Source organism: Gorilla gorilla, chromosome 5 (genome assembly GCF_029281585.2).
Source record: "Gorilla gorilla gorilla isolate KB3781 chromosome 5, NHGRI_mGorGor1-v2.1_pri, whole genome shotgun sequence".
Classification (NCBI taxonomy): Eukaryota; Metazoa; Chordata; class Mammalia; order Primates; family Hominidae; genus Gorilla; species Gorilla gorilla.
Window position 1 is genome coordinate 108,224,300 of NC_073229.2, and position 21,722 is coordinate 108,246,021.

A 21,722-nucleotide genomic window follows, 5' to 3' on the forward strand; every position below is an offset into this window, starting at 1 on the left:
GTAGATTCTGGATATTAGTCCTTTGTCAGATGTATGGATTGTGAAGATTTTCTCCCACTGTGTTGGTTGTCTGTTTATTCTGCTGACTGTTCCTATTGCTATGCAAAAGCTTTTTAGTTTAATTAAGTTCCAACTACTTATCTTTGTCTTTATTGCATTTGCTTTTGGGTTCTTGCTCATGAAATCCTTGCCTAAGCCAGCGTCTAGAAGCGTTTTTTCAATGTTATCTTCTAGAATTTTTACAGTTTCAGGTCTTAAATTTAAGTCCTTAATCTATCTTGAGTTGATTTTTGTATAAGGTGAGAGATAAGGATCCAGTTTCATTCTTCTACCTGTGGCTAGCCAATTATCCCAGCGCCATTTGTTCAAAAGAGTGTCCTTTCCCCACTTTATGTTTTTGTTTGCTTTTTTGAAGATCAGTTGACTGTAAGTGGGTTTATTTCTGGGTTCTCTGTTCTGTTCCATTGGCCTATGTGCCCATTTATATACTAGTACCACACTGTTTTGGTGACTATGGCCTTATAGTATAGTTTGAAACCAGATAGTATGATCCCTCCAGATTTGTTCTTTTTGCTTAGTGTTGCTTTGGTTATGCAAGCTCTTTTTTTGTTCCATATGAATTTTAGAATTATTTTTGCTAATTCTGTGAAGAATGATGGTGGTATTTTGATGGAGATTGCATTGAATTTGTAGATTGCATTTGGCAGTATAGTCATTTTTACAATATTGATTTTATCCATCCATGAGCATGGGATGTGTTTTCATGTGTTTGTTTTATCTATGATTTCTTTCAGCAGTGTTTTGTAGTTTTCCTTGTAGAGGTCTTTTGACTCCTTTGTTAGGTTATTCCTAAGTTTGTTTTTTTGTTTTTTGTTTTTTTGTGTGTGTTTTTTTGCAGATATTGTAAAAGGGGATTAAGTTCTTGATTTGATTCTCCGCTTGGTTGCTGTTGGTGTATAGAAGAGCTACTGATTTGTGTACATTAATCTAGTGTCTGGAAAGTTTGCTGAATTCTTTTTTTTTTTTTTTTTTTTTGAGATGGAGTCTCACTCTGTCACCCAGGCTGGAGTGCAGTGGCGTGATCTCAGTTCACTGCAACCTCCACCTCCTGGGTTCTAGCAATTCTCCTGCCTCAGCCTCCTGAGTAACTGGGACTACAGGCGCACACTACCATGCCTGGCTAATTTTTTGTATTTTAGTAGAGATGGGGTTTCACTGTGTTGCCCAGGCTGGTCTCGAACTCCTGAGCTCAGGCAATCCACCCACCTAAGCCTCCCAAAGTGCTAGGATTATAGGCATGAGCCACTGTGCCCGGCCTGCTGAATTCTTTTATCAGTTCTAGGAGCTTTCTGGAGGAGCCTTTAGGCTTTGCTGATGATCATATCGTCAGCAAACAGTGACAGTGTGACTTTCTCTTTACCGATTTGGATGCCCTTTATTTCTTTCTCTTGTCTGATTGCTCTAGCTAGGACTTCCAGTACTATGTTGAAGAGGAGTGGTGAGAGTAGGCATCCTTGTCTTGTTCCAGTTCTCGAAGGGAACTTTTCAGCTTTTCCCCACTCAGTATTATGTTGGCTGTGGGTTTGTCATAGATGGCTTTTGTTACACTGTATGTCACTTGTATTCTGATTTTGCTGAGTTTTAATCATAAAGAGATGCTGGATTTTGTCAAATGCACTTTCTGCATCTATTGAGATGATCATGTATTTTTGTTTTTTATTCTGTTAATGTGGTGTATCACATTTGTTGACTTGCATATGTTAAACCATCCCTGCATCCCTGGTATGAAACCCACTTGATCATGGTGGATTACCTTTTTGATATGTTGTTGGACCCAGTTAGCTAGTATTTTGTTAAGGATTTTAGCATCTATGTTCATCAACGATATCTGTCTGTAGTTTTCTTTTTTGCTTATGTCCTTTCCTGGTTTTAGTATTGGGGTGATGCTGGCTTCATAGAATAAATTAAGGAGGGTTCCTTCTTTCTCTATCTTGTGGAATAGTGTCAAAAGGATTGGTACCAATTCTTCTTTGAATGTCTGGTAGAATTCTGCGCTGGTTCTGGACTTTTTTTATTGGTAATTTTTAAATTACCATTTTAATCTCACTGCTTGTTATTGGTCTGTTCAGGATATCTAGTTCTTCCTGATTTAAGCTAGGAGGGTTGTATTTTTCCAGGAATTTATCCATCTCTTCTAAGTTTTCTAGTTTATGTGCATAAAGGTTCCTAGTAGCCTTGAATTATCTTTTGTATTTCAGTGGTGTCATTTGTAATAACTCCTGTTTCATTTTTTTAATGAGGTTATTTGGATTTTCTCTCTTCTTTTCTTGGTTAATCTTGCTAATGGTTTATCAATTTTATTTATCTTTTCAAAGAGCCAGCTTTATGTTTCATTTATCTTTTGTATTTTTTTTTGTTTCAATTTCATTTAGTTCTGCTCTGATGATCTTGGTTGTTACCTTTCTTCTGCTGGGTTTGGGTTTGGTTTGTTCTTTTTTCTCTAGTTCCTTGAGATGTGACCTTAGACTGTCAGTTTGTGCTCTTTCAGTCTTTTCGATGTAGGTGTTTAGGGTTATGAACTTTCCTCTTAGCACTGCCTTTGCTGTATCCCAGAAGTTTTGATAGGTTGTGTCATTATTGTGTTTCAGTTTGAAGAATTTTTAAATTTCTATGTTGATTTCATTTTTGACCCAATGCTCATTCAAGAGCAGGTGATTTAATTTCCATGTATTTGCATGGTTTTGAAGGTTCCTTTTGGAGTTAATTTCTAGTTCTATTCTACTGTGATCTGAAAGAGTGCCTGATATAATTTCAGTTTTCTTAAATTTATTGAGGCTTGTCTTATGGCCTATCATAAGGTCTATGTTGGAGAAAGTTCCATCCACTGTTGAATAGAATGTGTATTCTGTGGTTGTTGGATGAAATGTTCTGAATATATCTGTAAAGTCCATTTGTTTAAATCCATTGTTTAAATCCATTGTTTTTTTGTTGGCTTTCTGTCTGATGACCTGCCTAGTGCTCTCCATGGAGGATTGAAGTCCCCTACTTAGTTCTATAAGTAATTGTTTTATAAATTTGGGAGCTCCAGTGTTAGGTGCATATATGTTTAGGATTGTGATATTTTCCTGTTGGACAAGGCCTTTACCATTACATAATATCCCTCTTTGTCTCTTTTAACTGCTGTTGCTTTAAAGTTTGTTTTGTCTGATACAAGAATAGCTACCCCTGCTTGTTTTGGTGTCCATTTGCATGAAATGCCTTTTTCCACCCCTTTACTTTAAGTTTATGTGAGTCCTTACATGTTAGGTGAGTCTCCTGAAGACAGCAGGTAGTTGGTTGGTGGGTTCTTATCCATTCTGTGGTTCTGTATTTTTTTTAAGTGGAGCATTTAGGCCATTTATATTCAATGTTAGTATTGAGAAAAGAGGTACCATTGCATTCATGGTGCTCTTTGCTGCCTGTGTACTTTGGTTTTATTGTTTTTGCTTTTTAACTGGTATTTTTGTTTCATAGGTCCTGTGTGATTTATGCTTTAAAGAGGTTCTGTTTTGATGTGTTTCCAGGATTTGTTTCAAGACTTAAAGCTCCTTTTAGCAGTTCTTGTAGTGGTGGCTTGGTTGTGGCGAATTCTCTCAGCATTTGTTTGTCTGAAAAAGACTGTATCTTTCCTTCATATATGATGCTTAGTTTCACTGGATAAATAATCCTTGGCTGGTAATTGTTTGGTTTGAGGAGGCTGAAGATAGGGCCCCAATCCCTTCTAGCTAGTAGTTTTCTGCTGAGAAATCTGTTGTTAATCTGATAGGTTTTTCCTTTATAGGTTACCTAATGCTTCTGTCTCACAGCTCTTAAGATTCTTTCCTTTGTCTTAACTTTGGATAACCTGATGACAGTGTGTCTAGGCAATGATCTTTTTGAGATGAATTTCCTAGGTGTTCTTTGTGCTTCTTGTATTTGGATGTCTAGGTCTCTAGGAAGGCTGGGGAAGTTTTCCTTGATTATTTCCCCAAATGTGTTTTCCAAGCTTTTAGAATTCTCTTCTTCCTCAGGAACACCAATTATCCTTAGGTTTCATTGTTTAACATAATCCCAGACTTCTTGGAGGCTTCTTTCATATTTTCTTATTCTTTTTCAATGTGTTGGATTGGGTTAATTCGAAGACCTTGTCTTCGAGCTCTGAATTTCTTTCTTCTACTTGTTCAATTCTATTGCTGAGACTTTCCAGAGCATTTTCCATTTCTATAAGTGTGTCCAATGTTTCCTGAAGTTTTGTTTTTTCTTTAAACTATCTATTTCCTTGAATATTTCTCTCTTTACTTCTTGTATAGTGTTTTAGATTTCTAGTGTTGGGCTTTGCCTTTCTTTGGTGCCTCCCTGACTAGCTTAATAACTAACCTCCCGAATTCTTTTTCAGGTAAATCAGGAATTTCTTCTTGGTTTGCATCCATTGCTGGTGAACTAGTATGATTTTTGGGGGGTGTTAAAGAGCCTTGTTTTGTCATATTACCAGAATTAGTTTTCTGGTTTCTTCTCATTTGGGTAGGCTCTGTCAGAGGGAAAGTCTAGGGCTGAAGGCTGTTATTCATATACTTTTGTCCCATGGAGTGTTCCCTTGATGTAGTACTCTCCCCCTTTTCCTATGGATGTGGCTTCCTGTAAGCTGAACTGCAGTGATTGTTGTCCCTCTTCTGGGTCTAGCCACCCAGCAAGTCTACCTGGCTGTGGGCTGGTACTGGGGGTTGTCTGCACAGAGTCCTGTGACGTGAATCGTTTGTGGGTCTCTCAGTCGTGGATATCAGTGCCTGTTCCAGTGGAGGTGGTAGGGAGGGGCAATGGACTCCGTGAGGGTTTTTAGCTTTGGTGGTTTAATGCTCTGTTTTTGTGCTGGTTGGCCTCCTGCCGGGTCATGTTGCTTTCCAGAGAGCATCAGCTGTGGTAGTTTGGGGAGGAACAGGTGGTGGGCAGGGCCCTAGAACTCCCAGGAGTATATGTCGTTTGTCTTTAGCTACCACGGTGGATAGGGAAGGACCATCGGGTTGGGGCAAGGCTAGGCGTGTCTGAGCTCAGTCTCTCCTTGGGTGGGTCTTGCTGCAGCTGCTGTGGGAGATGGGGATGAGGCTCCCAGGTCAATGGAGTTGTGTACCTAGGAGGATTATGGCTGCCTCTGCTGAGTCATGCAGGTTGTCAGGGAAGTGGAGAAAAGCCAGCAGTCACAGGACTCACCCAGCTCCCATACAAATCGAAGGGCCAGTCTCATTCCCACCATGTCCCCACTAACAGCCCCTAATCTGTTTCCAGGCAATGGGCAGCCAGACTTGAGAACTTGCCCCAGGCTACCCTCCCTGCAGCTGCGAAAGAAAAGGGCTTGGTTCATTCCCCACCTATGGAGTCTGCACACTGGATTCGTGTCCTTCCCCGAATTCTGGCCAGGAGGCTTCTTGCCCCATTCAAATTGTTACAAAGTTCAGCTGGAGATTTCCTTCTCCCTGTGGTGTTTCTACCCCTGATCCCCTGGCTCCTCTGGCCGCCCTGCCGATATATTCCTATGGTGCTAGGCAGGAATGGCCTGCTTGTGGACCCAGCGAGCACCCAGGGCCTTTCTTCTTCTTCCTCTACCCCTGTATTTCACTCGGCTCTCTAAATTGACTCAGCTCCAGGTATGGTCAGAAACTTCTCCCACAAAGAGACTTTCAGTTTCTCTAGTGGGGATGTGTGTTCAGGAGAGGAGGCTCTCCCTTTCCCACTTCTGCAGTTGGGGCACCCACAGTATTTGGGGTATCTCCTGGGTCCTGCAAGAGCAATCTGCTTCCTTCAGAGGGTCTGTGGGTCCTCTTGGGATTGCTGGTTTGTTCTTGCAGTCGATCTGGAGCTAAAATTCACAGTGTGAGCCTCTGCACACTGCTCTGTCCATCCAAGTTGGAGTTGCAATCTAGTCCTGCCTCCCATCCACCATGATGATTACTTCTGTTTATTTGTTTTTATCACAGACTGTGCCAAGCACGGGGCTCTGGACTCAAACATTTCCAGGTTTACTTATTGAGACTTTGGCCTGTATTCTTAACTTCTCTGTGCTTGAGGCTCCTTATATATAAATAAAGAAGTGTCCGCCTCCTGGGATTATTGTAAACCAAGCTTGTCCAACCTGTGGCCCAGAATAGCTTTGAATGCAGCCCAACACAAATTTGTAAATTTGCTTAAAACATTATGAGATATTTGTGTGTGTGTGTGTGTGTGTGTGTGTGTGTGTGTTTTCTCATCAGCTGTCATTAGTGTTAGTGTATTTTATGTGTGGCCCAAGACAATTATTCTTCTTCCAATGTGGTCCAGGGAAGCCAAAAGATTGGACATCCCTGTTGTAAACACAGAAGTGAGCAGACTGTGGAGCTTCTTGCAAAAGCTGGGCTCAGAGCATCCCTCAGTAAAGATGAGTCACTGTGTGAGCTGAAGAGTCTAGGTAAAGAGTAGGAGGGAGAAGAAAAAGGAACCCATTCTCCCATGGGATACCCAGACCCTAAGCATTATATCTACACTTTCAAAATGTTGCCTCATTCTATCCCAGCTTCACCTTGGCTGTGTCTCAAAGTGAAACAGTAAGATGAATCTAGAATGGCAGCTAGGTAGAGAATCCTGGTGATGGGTCAGAAGGACCAACACCTTTGAATTCTGATTGCTTTACATATCTGGCTCTCTGGGTGGTTTGTCACTAAGACAGTTACTTCCTAAAGTAGAACATCAACAGCATCCTTTTGGAACATGATTCCAACAGCATGGTTAAGATACCTGAGTAAGTCTGCAAGCTCAGAATGGACTGGTGCTGGATCTACCACTGAATTTAATATTTTTCTCCCTGGAGACATCTCAGGCCAGGGCCAAATGGCTCCCTAGGATCTCATCATTGCTGACACATGGAAGTGTGTGAGCTTCCCTTTGATAGTAGTAATCACAGGATGACAGATAACACCACCTGTGCCCTGACTCCCTGTGCCCGTGCCCACAACAGACATCAGCAATGGACTGCATCATCTTCCCTGCATAGCCAAGACTTTTGCCTGAGAATCATTTTCAAAACAGATCTCCAGGCAGCCACCAGGAACCAATCACAGTTTACCTGAGAGAGAATGTTTATCTGCCATCCCTGGCTGGACTTTCCTTTAATGTACTGGATGACAGGAGTTGAGATCCATTTAACTGCACAGGGCCAATCACACTGCAATAAAATGGGTATTTTTTTCCCCTGAATTTTTTGACCTGGGATCATGCTAGAATGAGAATTTCTGGAATCACTAACTACTTAGTGGCTTCTGTTAATGGAGGAAATATGTGCTAGGCTAGGCTGTCAGACAGTAAGAAGTTAATCCTCAAATCTTGGTATGACACAACAAAGGTTTATTTCCTGCTTAAACTCCATGTCTGCTAAGGTTGGCAAGGGGCAGACAGAAACATCTCCACTTGCAGCTGCCCTTTCCCCACCACGCGGCCTCCTAGGTTGCTATGACACGGTAAGAAAACGCTTGGAGATCTCAAGGCTGCCCCTCCATTCTTCAGCCGGAAGCAGCACACATCCCTTCCTCCCACAGCTCATTAGTCAGAACTAGCCACACCCACCTGACTGCCCAGGGCTGGGAAGGGTAGTCTTCTGTGTATCCAGAAGGAAAGAGGCAGGTATTGGTGAGCACTGAGAAGGTAGACTGCAGAGGAAGAAAGACTGTTATAAAGCTGACATCACCCTTCTTAAAAGCTTTTAGGCCTAAGAGGCAGCTTTGATGGGGATTATTTTTTCCATGGAATATTTGCTTTTGTACGGTGGGGCAGGCAGGGGATCTCTTTTCTGGATTTTTTAAGGACAGTGAAGATAAAAGAAGCATTTCCTCCTGCTTTCTGAGCTAAGGAACCATTTACTCTGCATGCTGTCTTGTTAAAGCATTATGGCCCCATTATCATAAATCTGCCAGATAGAGTAATGGGAAAAGCTTGGGTCACATTTTTATGTAGAATACTTCGGACTTCTTGAAAAATTATCAAACCCCAGACGTTACGTGCCTCACATACCCTCCTTTTGTAGCCTTTGTTAAGCACATCTCATCCAGGTGGGGCTGTTCTTCACTTAGGGGCCAGTGCAGGATTGCTCAGGACCTTGTAAAAATGGGAATTATATTCTATCTTGAATAGCAATTTACCTGAATATGGCACTCATTAAAGAATGGGTACATGGAAGTAAAGACTAACAGCAGGGAAATGTCATTGTTCAAAAGTTTTGATATTGACCATGGCCACAGGAACTAGATGGCAAAATGCAGATGTAGTGAGTGATTCCTGAGGAAGCCCTGTCATTCTGAGGTATCTACTGCTATGAAAGGGTAGGAAATCTATTTTATGTGTCTGGTTCAGTCTACAACTTTTGTTCAGGAGTTATTTTTTTTTTTTCTTTTGAGATGGGGTCTCACTCTGTCACCCAGGTGGGAGTGCAGTGGTGCGATCTCGGCTCACTGCTAGCCTCAACTGCCCAAGCTCAGGTGATCCTCCCACTTCAGCCTCCTGAGTAACTGGGACTACAGGTGTGTGCCACTACACCCAGCTAATTTTTTTTTTTTTTTTTTTGAGACAGAGTCTCACTCTGTCACCCCGGCTGAAGTGCAGTGGCGCGATCTTAGCTCACTGCAACCTCCACCACCTGGTTTCAAGTGATTCTCCTGCCTCAGCCTCCTGAGTAGCTGGGATTACAGGTGCCCACAACCATGCCCAGCTGAGTTTTGTATTTTTAGTAGAGATGGGGTTTCTCCATGTTGGCCAAGCTGGTCTGGAACTCCTACCCTCAGGTGATCCACCTACCTCTGCCTCCCAAAGTGCTGGGATTACAGGTGTGAGCCACTGCACCCAGCCTAATTTTTGTATTTTTAGTAGAGACAGGGTTTCACCACATTGCCCAGGCTGGTCCCAAACTCTTGGCCTCAAGTGATCCACCTGCCTCGGCCTCCCAAAGTGCTGGGATTACAAATGTGAGCGACTGTGCCTGGCCAGGCATACATATCTTTAAAAGCCTACTGGAAGTGACTGCTGGAAATATCAGGTGCCCACAGGCTGATCTGCCCACCACTTTTCATGAGTGGGGCAAACTGAAGACAGTTGTCAGCATGCTAAGACCATTGGCACAGCAGCAGGTATTTCATTTGTAAAATCTCATCAAAAATCTGGAAAATTGCTAGTGGAATAATCCAGAACATTACTTGTGTTGTCCCTCTGCAAGTGGAAGTGGAAGGAGTCTATCCTTCTGTCTTGATTTGTCTTCAGGGTCACAGAGGTAGGAGCACTTCACTAACACCAGAGTAGCTGTGCCTCTCATAGGAATCAGGGCTTTGGACAAGCCCACAGATATAGCTGTTCAGTACATGGTATTTCATAAAGTGCTCACTGAGGTCTAATTAGTGCAAGGCTCTTTTAGGGATGCAAAGATGAATCCAATTACAGCAATCAGTATATAGAAGAGAAAGACCATACAAAAAATAGACCTGACACAAGGCAGAAAAGGACGCGTCCTGTAAGAGCAGGTTAGTAAAATATGGCAAGAGCAGAGGAGGGACAGATTTCTTCCCATTGGGAGATCAGAGTGTCTCCATGGAGTCAGTGACATTGGAGTTGACAGTGAAGAAGGTATTTTATTTTGACAGACAGACTGGTGGAAGGGCCTATCAGGTAGAAAGAACAGCACAAACGAAGGCACAGAGAGTGGCAGTCTTGAGTACATTGGGGGCCTGTCACATCCTTTGTGGCTAGACTGTAGGATTAGCAAGGGGACTGGTGGGAGAGAACACTGGAAAGGCCAGATGATATGAGAGCAGGGGCCTAGAGTGTCAGACAAAGGAGTTTTGGGGAGTTGATGAAAGTTTGTGAGCATGTGGGTGTCCTGGGGAGGACATGACAGTTACACTTTGGGTATTAAAGGACTGGGTGGGTCCTTGTGTTAGATGCACTCTGTGCAGGTAGAAAGACTTTTACAGGTACACAGAATATATGACTTAACCTGTGGTGAGAAGAAGAAAAGGCTAAGGATCAGAACAGTCTGAACAGTCTTTATTTTGGCTGGTAGAGTTCTGTGATGTTGCAGTCAATAGGTTAAGTCCAATAGCCTTTCTTATAATAAGCAGAAAATGATGACTACAAATTCTCAAAGCAAGTAAGTAAAAAAATGGTTTCAGGATTCTATCAAAATAAACAGTTGTAGGATGACACAATTAGGATGACACAGGAGAGCTTCTAACAATGATAAAATCTTGACAAAACCTGAAAAATTATTGGAAGGCATTAGAGAATGAACATAAGCAGATAGAAACTGAAGGGCTTTTGGCCCTTGAAAGAAGGAAACTGCCTAGCTTATGTCTATGGTTATATGATTTTCTACCTGAAATCTTCCAACTCACAAGCATGATCTGTGTCTCCATATACTTAGGTCTTCTTCAATTTCCCTTTGTAATGTTTTGAAAATTTCAGAGTACAGGTCTTGAACATTCTTGGTTAAATTTATTGTTAACTATTCTATTTTTTTGATGTTATTGTGAATGGAGTTACCTTTTCATTAGTAGCATGTAGTAATACAGTGATTTTTGTATAAGGTCAATTGAAAGAAAAATCTTTTTAAATGGCAGTGGTGGTCTAACTGGATAAACATACGAAAAAAATGAATGAGATTACCTCATCTCAATATGGAGCGTGTCTTCAAAGTAAAAGCTCCTAGAACTGCACTGGCCGGTAGAACTTTCTGTGATGATGGAAATGTGCCTATGCTGTCCAGTTAGGTAGCCACTGGCCATGTGTGGTTACTGAGCATTTGCAATATGGATAATATGACTAAGAAACCAAATTTTGAATGTTACTTAATTTAAATTTAAATAGCCACATATTGGTAATGTATCATATTGGCCAACATGGTTAGAAGAAAGCATAGGAGAATATCTTCATGATGTTAGGGTAGGCAATTGTGTCTTAGAGAAGATGTAAAAAGCACTAAACATAAAGGAAAAAAATTGATAAACAACTGATTAAAACTTCTGCTCATCAAAAGACACCTTTGAGAAAATGAAAATGCCAAGTCACAGATCAAGAGAAAATATATGCAATACACATAACTGACAAAGAACTCATATTCCGCATATATTATAAAACTTCCACAAGTCAAGAACGAAAACCAAATAACTCAGTTTTTAAATAGACTCCTACAGATGCTTCACAAAAGAAGATAAACCAATAGCCAATAAGCACAGTAAGAGATGCTTAGATGTTATTACACATCAGAGAAATGCACATGAAAGTCACAGTGAAATGTCATTTCACTCCCATTGGAATGTCTAACATTAACATGATTGACAACACCAAATGTTGGGAAGCAGGTTGCTATGGCTTGGATAGCTTGTTTGCCCCCACCAAAGCTCATGTTGAAATTTGATCCCCAGTGTGGCAGTTTTGGGAGGTGGGGCCTAATGGGAGGTGTTTGGGTTATAGGGGTAGATCCCTTGTGAATGGCTTGGTGCTATTCTCACAGTAGTGAGTTCTTGCTTTCTCAAGACTGGATTAGCTCTCGGGAATGGATTAGTTCCCTCAAGAGTAGGCTGCTATAATGCCAGGACACTCCTCAGATTTTCCTTCCTTTTTATGGGTCTGCTTCTCCTTTGACCTTCTTTGTAGTGTTGTGATGCAGCATGAAAGCCCTAACCAGAAGCCAGGGGCATACCCCTGAACTTCTCAGCTACATAAACTTCTTTTATTTGTAAACTACTCAGTCTCAGGTATGCTTTTACAGCAACATGAAACGGACTACAACAGAGGTGGAAAAACTAATTCTCACACATTGTGGTGGAGTGTAAAATGGTACAACTACTTCGGAAAACTCTTTGCAGTTTCTCATAAAGTTAAGCACAGATCCACTACATGACTCAATTCTATTCTTAGGTATTTATTCAAGAGCAGTAGAAACATATCCACAAAGAGACTTTTCAACAACATTCAAAGTAGCTGTACTCACATAGTCCCAAGCTAGAAACAACCCAAATGTCCTTCAGCAGGAGAATGAATAAATAGATTGTAGTATGTTCATACAATGGGCATTAGTAAGAAAAAGGACAAACTATTGTCATATGCAATAATATAGCTAAATCTCAAAAACATTGAGCAAAAGAACCCAAGCACAAAAGGCCATATATCATATGATTCCATTTATATAAATTTCAAGAACAGGCTAACCTAGTCTGTGGAAATAGAAATCAGAGCAGTGTTACCTAAAGGGGGTAGAAATTGAATGGAATAAAACTTTCTGGAATGAAGGAAATAAATGTCCTTTATGCTGATTGGGATGGTAGTTACATGGGTGTGTTCATTAATTAAAATTAATCATATTTTGTACTTAAGGTTTATGCATTTCACATTGACATATATGGTATGTAAACTTTACCCACTGACGATAAGAATAGTAACTGAATTGAAGCAAGTGGTGTCCACGATGAGTTTTTCTCATTGTCAACCCAAATTAACAAACAGAGGCTCTCTGAAAGAAAATGATATTTATTTGGTAATAGGGCACTGCAATGGGAATACTCATATCATAGTAAACTATGTGTGTATTCTAAGAGGTAAAGGAAGATAAAGATATTGAAAGGAAAAGTGAGGAGGATTACACAATTATTTCAAGATAATTATCCTTGGCTACAAGGGTTAATAACAAAGGTGGCATCAGTCAAGGTTGGACAGATGGTTGCTGGGTAGATGTCCTTGCAGAAGTATTTTTTTGTTGTAAGACTGCGATGGCCTTTGTGCAAGATTATGGCTTTTGCAGAGTCTTTTGTGATGATTCTTATTAACAGGCACTCATGCATGAGGACCCTTGTTTCATAACCTTCCCCAGCTCTATTGCCAGGGTTTTTTGTTTGTTTGTTTGTTTGATTTTTCTTTTGAGATGGAATCTTGCTTGGTCACCCAGGCTGGAGTGCAGTGGCATGGTCTTTGCTCACCGCAAGCTCCGCCTCCCAGGTTCATGCCATTCTTCTGCCTCAGCCTCCCAAGTAGCTGGGACTACAGGTGCCTGCCACCACACCCGACTAATTATTTTTTGTATTTTTAATAGAGACGGGGTTTCACCGTTTTAGCCAGGGTGGTCTGGATCTCCTGACTTCATGATCCGCCCGCCTCAGCCTCCCAAAGTGCTGGGATTACAGGTGTGAGCCACCGCGCCCTATTGCCAGGGTTTTTAACATAAGTGACTTCATTTTGATTCTGACAACTTTCACATTTCCCTCTTTTGATGAGGCTCTTTCTCAAAAGGCATCACTGATGAATCATCCCATAGTTAAATTTTGATTGTCCCTTGGTTCTGGGATTTACCTGTACTGGTTTGGTTTAATCTAGTCCTACATTAGAGGGAAGTTATTGGTGACTAGGAATCAGTGTCAAAAGCCTTTTAGCCACATTTGAGCAACAAAGGTAGTTTGGAGGGAGCGGCTCTCAGGCTAAGTCTACCTGAAGTCCATATTTAAGTTCAATTTTGTCTGTTTTGTAGGTGTTGGCTATCACTTCAAAGTGCTGGTCCAGCATTATTCTGTTAGGAGTTGTACTTCTGAAGAATTTTAACAAGTAACAGGTACAAAGTTTACAAACAAAAGTAGAAAGTAAAATTAATAGTAATATGATAATCTCAGTTTGCCTAACAGTTTTGAGGCATGAACCTGGGCTTAAAGGCAACCAATTGAATAAATCAAATGAACACAGGGGATTAGGTGAGACTTGTTGTAACTATGTGACCTGTTTTCTTATTTTGTATATATGGGCCTCAATTTTCCCAGAGGAATATATCTAGGTACAGTATGTAGTATTAGCAATAGCACATATATTTATTTACTTAAACAATAGATAATATAGAGCAATTTTATTACCTGGCATCCCATGGGTGGGTTGAATTAAAGTAGAGCAGACAGAGAACAACAGTTGTATTAGGGATGTTGACAAAGTCACCCATTGGGTACACTAAAGGATCTCTTAGGTCAGGTTTTTTAAAGTTACCAGCAAAAGGTATTGATTGTGAAATTTCAAGTGCACGATTATCCTGTCAAATGAAAAAGGTAGGCATTAAGAGGGGTCAAACTCTCATTATGATATGGAGTCTTTTTCTGATGTCTTGGGAAAAACTGTCTACTGCATGAAGCTGTCAACTTCTCATCCTGGTTTGCAGTTTGAATGTGACTGTTTATGGCATAAGGTGCCGATATGTTTTGACTCTGTGTCCCTACCCATATCTCATCTCAAGTTGTAATCCCCATGTGTCATTGTCATGGGAGGAACCTGGTAGGAGGTGATTGGATCATGGGGGCAGTTTCTCCTGTGCTATTCTTGTGATGGTGAGTTCTCACAAGATGTGATGGCTTAAAAGTCTGTGGTGATTCCTTGGCCGGGCACAGTGGCTCACGCCTATAATCCCAGCAGTTTGGGAGGCCGAAGCAGATGGATAATTTGAGGTCAGGAGTTCAAGGCCAGCATGGCCAGCATGGTGAAATCCTGTCTCTACTAAAAATACAAAAATTAGCCGAGGGTGGTGACACATGCTTGTAATCCTAGTTACTTGGGAGGCTGCGGCAGGAGGATCACTTAAACCTGGGAGGCAGAGGTTGCAGTGAGCCAAGATCAAGCCATTGCACTCCAGCTTGGGTGACATAACAAGACTCCATCTTAAAAATAAATGAATGAATGAATGAATAAATAAATAAAAGTATGTGGTGGGTTCCCCCTGTCTTGCTGCCATGTAAGATGTGCCTTGCTTTCCCTCTGCCTTCCACTATAATTGTAAGTTTCCTGAGACCTCCCTAGCCATGCAGAACTATGTGTCAATTAAACCTCTTTTCTTTATAAATTACCCAGACTCAGGTAGTTCTTTACAGCAGTGTGAAAACAGATTAATACAGGTGCTTTGGTGAACTCTCTGTGTGACCCATACATTAGACATTAGACTTGTCCCTTAAAATTCACCAAGTTTAAGGTTAGAGGGCTTCAGAAACAGAACAGTTTGCATTTTTAGTAATTCTATGGTAGAGAGTTGGATTGAAAGAATCTAGAATAATTCAGGATCCAGTCTATTCTATAGGCAGATAACAAGAACTTGAAAATAATGCACAGGGCTAAAAACCTAATAACAAGAGTGTTGTAGTTTTTCTTTAGAAATATAACTTTTTCTCTCTTGTATTAGTATACTTTTAATATTAAAGCTTAATCTTTAGCAAGACTTATAGATAATTCCCATCTAATTATAGCCTTCATGAACCTTTCATGACCTGCTCAAATCTTCAGTAACATGCTTAAGCCTTTAGTTTTGTTCCATTCTTCCTCTTTCTTAAATGACCAGTCATTTTACTTTAGAACAAAAATTTACTACACAGATTCTTTCTTATACGAAATTATTCTCTTTTCTTTTTAACCTTCCTTACCGAAAGTGCATCTTCTTACTTATAACTTCCTCCATGTCTCTCTCTCCTGCTTACCAGTAGAGAAGGGCTTTTGCCATGTTGCCCAGGCTGATCTTGAACTTCAGAGCTCAAATAATCCTCCTGCCTTGGCCTTCCACAGTGCTGAGATCACAGACGTGAGCCACTGTGAGATATGATGAGATTTCTCTTCAAATAGCTTGATCAATCCTTTATTCTTTAATTCATAGTAACCACTCCCCCACCCCTTTCTCCTTTTTCTCTTTTTTTCCTTTCTGCCTTTGTTACATGCCAGGACATGCCACAGTACCAGGCTTATCAGTACGAGCTCACATTCCTTTCCTTATTTAAAAAAAAAGACTAGCCCTCTAGCTCATCACAGACACCCCTTCCCCTTTTCCCCTCTCTTCCTTACGTGCCCACCTTATCTAAAAAAAGTTCAAATGTCTAACCAACCGAGATTAATTCAGATTGTGCGACCCGACCCCGGCCAATAGAAAAAGAGTACAGGGACAGGACTTGCGTCAGAAACAAAGGCTTTCATGCCCCTTTGTTCAAGTGTGCTCTCATGGCGACTGGCAAAAAAACAAACAAACAAAAATCCCTCTACACAAAAGTAAAATTGCTTTTGCTAAAAATCCCTTGTTTGAGTGTTCAATCTCCTTAGGATTTTGAGCGTTATTCCCAACAGCCACCGTGCCTGGCCTGTTTACTTTTAACAATTCTATCTGGATTACTCATAGAAACTGAGATATTAGACAAAGCTAGTCATCATTTTAAGTTATTTCTCTGTTGATCATTTTTATAGCCTGTGAATATCAGGTGTTCACCTAAGTAAGAATCTTAAATATATGGGTATTTTGCCAATAACTCAGAAGATACAGCTGCTTTTATTAAGCCAACAATATGAAATTAATCTTACATATCAAAGAATTACAGAAACAAATTTATTCTGTTTTTAGGGTGAGTTTATAATTTTATCACCTTAAAACATCTAGTACAATCTTGATGAACAGTAAACCCAGGCAAAAATGTATGCTGACAATTTTGAAGACCTCTCTATTTTTATTTTGTCAACAAACTTAAAACCAGCTTATTTATCAAAAAATTATTTAAGTAATGTGAACTAAAAACACGTGGGTTAGTTACTATATTTTTGTTACAGTACTCAATTTAAGTGCTTTTCTTCCCTTTTAAATTTATTAATCAGATCTCTTTAATATATTTTAGTAGAAAAATATTATACACACACAACATTAAAACATACAGACAACACAAATACATAGAAGCAGATTCTCTCGCTTTTGTCTGGATATTTTAGTCATGAGACAGTGTAACATAGTAATACAAACTCTGTAAAAGGACAGTTGAACTCAAATTATATTTCTGACAAATGGGACCTGTTCACATGGCTAATGTTTATTTGCCCCAATAGATAATCTTATTAAGGCTGTGAACTAAAATTTTGGATAAGGAAATTTTCATAGCAGTTTGATAATAATAATAATAAACCTCTCTTATCCTTTATTTGAGTTTCAAATGAGTTTAGGGTATATTTTTAATATTTATATTTTAGCCAGGACTGGCTAAATTGTATAAGAAAAATAAAATCTTCAAATGGCCTTGAATTTTTAGTAACAAATCTATCTTTTGTTTGCTGGTCTGGTTTGCTTGACTAGTCAATGTGGGTGAGCAAGCATTTTAACAGGTTTTTTTTCCAGCTTATTCTAGTCCCTCCGTAGTAGATAAAGCAATTTTTATGTCAGACAAAGATATAGTATTCCTCTGAGCTCAAGATTTTGACTTGTTTGACCTGAGAGGCTAACTTTTATAAACATTTATGTAGTTATTTGCTTTTAGAATACCAATCCTTTAATTAAGTGTTCCATTACCCAAAGCACTTTTTAGTCAGACAAACCTAGATTTACATTTCCAAAGGTGTCTAAATTGTTGGTTTTCATGAACCTGTTGTAATCTGTAAAGCTGTTAAGTTTTTTGCATTTTGACTGGAATGCCATAAGCAGTGAGTTTGTCTTAACACCAGCAGAAAAGTCTGCAGATTCAAAATAGGCAGAAAATAAAATAGAGGAGAGAGAGCCTAGAAGGCTCTATGTATTAACTCTATATTTGCAGTTTCTATTTCATCTCTAAGATAAACAGGCTTGGGGAGTTTGAATGATCTCCATGATGCCCATTGAGTTTGTGTGCACCAGGAAAAGCCATGTGGCCAGCTGGAGTCCCAGAAGACCCGGCATGCCTTGGTATTTGAGAATCTCATTTCATTTCTTTATTTTATTTTATTTTATTTTATTTTATTTTATTTTATTTTATTTTATTATACTTTAAGTTTTAGGGTACATATGCACAACTTGCAGGTTTGTTACATATGTATATATGTGCCATGTTGGTGTGCTGCACCCATTAACTCATCATTTTTTTATTTTTTTGTGACAGAGTCTCGCTCTGTCCCCAGGCTGGAGTGCAGTGGCGCGATCTCGGCTCACTGCAAGCTCCACCTCCCGGGTTCACGCCATTCTCCTGCCTCAGCCTCCCAAGTAGCTGGGACTACAGGCACCCGCCACGGTGCCCGGCTAATTTTTTGTATTTTTAGTAGAGACGGGGTTTCACCGTGTTGGCCAGGATGGTCTCGATCTCCTGACCTCGTGATCCGCCCGTCTCGGCCTCCCAAAGTGCTGGGATTACAGGCGTGAGACACCGCGCCCGGCCCCTTCATTTCTTATTAATTTCTTAAAAGCAAAGAAAATCCCATAAATCATGTCAAGGGACCGTCAGGAGTTTGTACTGGTGTGCAAAGAAAATTCTTTAAATCTTGTCAGGAAAATGTCAGGAGTTTAGACTGGTGTCTTACACAGTGGCAACCAACATAGTGGCTTTTAATTAGCCATCCTGCATCCACCACTTAGGATGTTTATTTTTGCTCTTGAAAGATTTTCAGAAACAAGCAAAGGGGAAGAGCCAAATCATTTACACACATGCATAACCAAACCCAAATCGGAGTGTTCACAGAAATTTTAACCCAGGCATGCAGATCAAACAAAATATTAAACTAGGCATGCAGAAAGAACCAAAAATGAACTCACCAGAAAAGACATGTCTCCAACACAGATTGTAAATTCTGTAGAAACCGGAGTACTCTCCACAAGGACACTTCTCAGGAAGAGCTTGCCAAAAACAGAATTTTATAGTTCCAAGAGAGATGCAGCGTTCTTCATTTAAGGTAGGCTGATAACCAAACCAAATCTCAGATAAAGTCAAAAAGCCTCTATCAGGAAGAAGGGGCTTAGCCTGAGTGAAGACTCACCACGGAAGAACAGGTGAGCCATGGAGGTAGAGAGCTCAAAGGGCTCAAGGTGAGCACAGCCCGCAGGTTCCAAGAATCACTGATTCCTTCCAAAAGTGATCTTGCTTCAGGTTCCGCTTCTGGAGACCATTTATGTCAACCTAAATAACAAATACTGAGAGGTTCTCCAAAAGAAAATGATGTTTACATGGTAATGGGTCATTGCAATGAAAATACTCATGCCATATAACTTATGTGCATATTCTGGGAAGTAAAAGAAGACAAAGGTTTTTAAAGGAAAAGTAAGGAGGATTACATGATTGTTTGGAGAGAGTTATCCTTAGCTACAAGGAACAATACGGGTGGTGCCAGTTCCAGGTTGGACAGGCAGTTGCTGGGCAGATGTCCTTATAGAAGTATTTTTTTGTGCAAGATTATGGTTTTTGCCATCTTTCATGATTGTTCTTGTTATCAGACATTTGTGAGTGAGAATTCCCACTTCATGGCCTTCCCCAGCTCTATTCATCAGGATATTTTTTAATAACATTAAGTGACTCCATATTTATTCTGACAACTTTCACAACATACAGGTCCTTTTGTTTATCAGTCAAGGAAAGAAGAGACAAATAAAAGTCAAGTATATTGAGTGTTTAATATTTACTGGACTCTAAGAGTACAAAGATGAACTTTTTGCTCTTCTCAGGAAGGGAGAATCAGACACATCATACTGTTGCCATACTAAGGGATCATCGGGAGGAAGCTAGAAGGGAGGGGGTGGCCATGGGAGCACAGGGTAGCCTCAGGGGGCAGGAAAGGCACCTCAGAGGGGCTTTAATGTCCACTGCCTTGGCACTGTCCTGGGGAGGGACAAAATTCTCTTGGTCTCTTGTGCCTTAGTTCTCCAGCAAGGGTGACTAATGGACTTTAATTCCAGGAAACATAGCTGTGTTATGGAAGAGCAGCCACACACAGCTGGGCTTCTGGGTCTGCTGTCACACTCAGCTGGTGCCACAGGTAGGCAGAAAAGCTATTTCTCAGAGCTGCTTAGCCTTGGAATTGAGGAATGGTGTGGGCCCCAGCAATCTTAATTATGCTTTCTCCAAATGCTTTGTGAACCCCCAAAATCTGAGAGAGGTCTCAGTTAATTTAGAAAGTTTATTTTGCCAAGGTTGAGGACACACACCCATGACTCAGCCTCAGGAGGTCCTGAAGACATGTGCCCAAAGTGGTTAGAGCACAGTTTGGTTTTATCCATTTTAGGGAGACATGAGACATCGATCAACATATGTAAGATGAACATTGGTTCAGTCTGGAAAGGCGGGACTACTCGAAGCAGGGAGGGGACTTCCAGGTCGTAAGTACATAAGAGACAATGGTTGCATTCTTTTGAGTTTCTGATTGACCTCTCCAAAGGAGGCAATCAGATATGCATTTATCTCAGTGAGCAGAGGGGTGACTTTGAATAGAATAGGAGGCAGGTTTGCCCTAAGCAGCTCCCAGCTTGACTTTTCCCTTTAGCTTAGTGATTTGGGGGTTCAAGATATTTTCCTTTCACAGCTTTAAGCCACTCTTTTTCCTAGGTGACATTTTAGTTTATCAGGTCACAGGTTGCTGGCACACTCATCCCTGTTCTCAAATATCTTTTAAACCTGAGTGAAATGACAATTGAGGGAAACTCATTTACAGAAAGACAAAGAAGACCATGTAAATTTGCACTAAAGCATAAATCTTCAGTCTCTCTAAAATGATTTTCTCTGAATTCTGAATACCTGACATAGTAGAATATTGGATTCTTGCATAAACCCTTGACGTTCACAACATGTTTGTTTAGTGGGCAGTGAAAATTGTTAACCTGGCTTATTATTAAAAGGAAAAATACAGGTTTCTGAAAGGATTTCTTGCTTGATGTAACCATGCTAGGAGACAGATCTGATACTAAAATTCCTTCAGCTAGCTGGATTACAAACCTTCTAGGGTTGCTGACCTCTGAAATCCAGGTGATTTTGATAATTTGGAGTTTAGTGATATATAATCAGGTTTTCCAGACCTGTGTTTTTTTTGTTTTTGTTTTTTTGTTTTTCACCTCTACCCAATTCTTACAGAATTTGGTCATAAGTGCTTTTTCCTGAGTGATAGGATGGGAAGGAAGAGATTTAAGAACTGGAAACACTGAGAGGATTACACATCTGTTGAGCACAAACTCCAGAGCTTGATTTTTGTCAGGTTCTGTTCTGGACTTGAAAACACGTTCAGTCATGATTTGTGCCTTTAAGGAGTCACTACCTGTGCATGGGCAATTCTTCTTTAAGTCTGGAAAGGATGGTGATTAAAGTAGATGGAGTATCAGGTTCTCAGCTTACCTGGGCTCTTTCTTTCACGCACTTGTGGGACTAATTGAGAGTTATTTTATTCACTCATTGACTCATTTATTACCCTTGAACTGCTTATTTGTTCCACGTTAAAGGAAACAAGGAATTAGGAATCTGGGTTTTATTCCCACTCATACCACAAACTGATTGTGTGACTAAGTGGGCAATTTGACTGCTCCTTACCTGAGTTCATACGTTTGTAAAATGCACATCATAATTCTTGCCCTAAGTGACTGTATTGGTTACTTTTGAGAATCAAGTGAAAAAAAATGGATATTATAGCATTTTGGCAAATATTTAATGTACCCCTATGAGATAGTATTATTGTTTTTAGGCCGGTGGTTCTAAACTTCGGTATGAGTAAAGATCCTTAGAGAATATATGAAAATGCTTATTACCGAGCCTACATTCACAGATTCTGAGGGTCTGTGACCCAGGAATCTGCATTTTAAGAGGCACTTCAAGTAATTATGATGCAAATGGTCCAAGAATTCCACTGAAAAATACTGGTGTGTCTGCAGAATATTGGGGAATTCCTCAGCAAGGTGTCTGTTTTCAGGATGATCTGGGGGCCCTCATCTTGAAGCCTTTGCCTTGGGT

General features: G+C 40.4%; 1 protein-coding gene across 3 annotated transcripts in view; it reads left to right on the forward strand.

Annotated features, from left to right (window-relative positions):
- The window catches only part of MRAP2 (melanocortin 2 receptor accessory protein 2), a 113,302-nt gene that overhangs the window by 34,284 nt on the left and 57,296 nt on the right, over positions 1-21,722 (forward strand). The window contains exon 1 of one of the 3 annotated variants that reach the window (XM_055391988.2): positions 19,940-20,107. The exons of the other annotated variants lie outside the window; for them this stretch is intronic. Coding sequence (XP_055247963.1) covers positions 19,968-20,107 — 140 coding nt within the window. The 5' untranslated portion in view covers positions 19,940-19,967. Of the gene's footprint in view, positions 1-19,939; positions 20,108-21,722 lie in introns of those variants that run through there. 3 annotated transcript variants of the gene reach the window in all.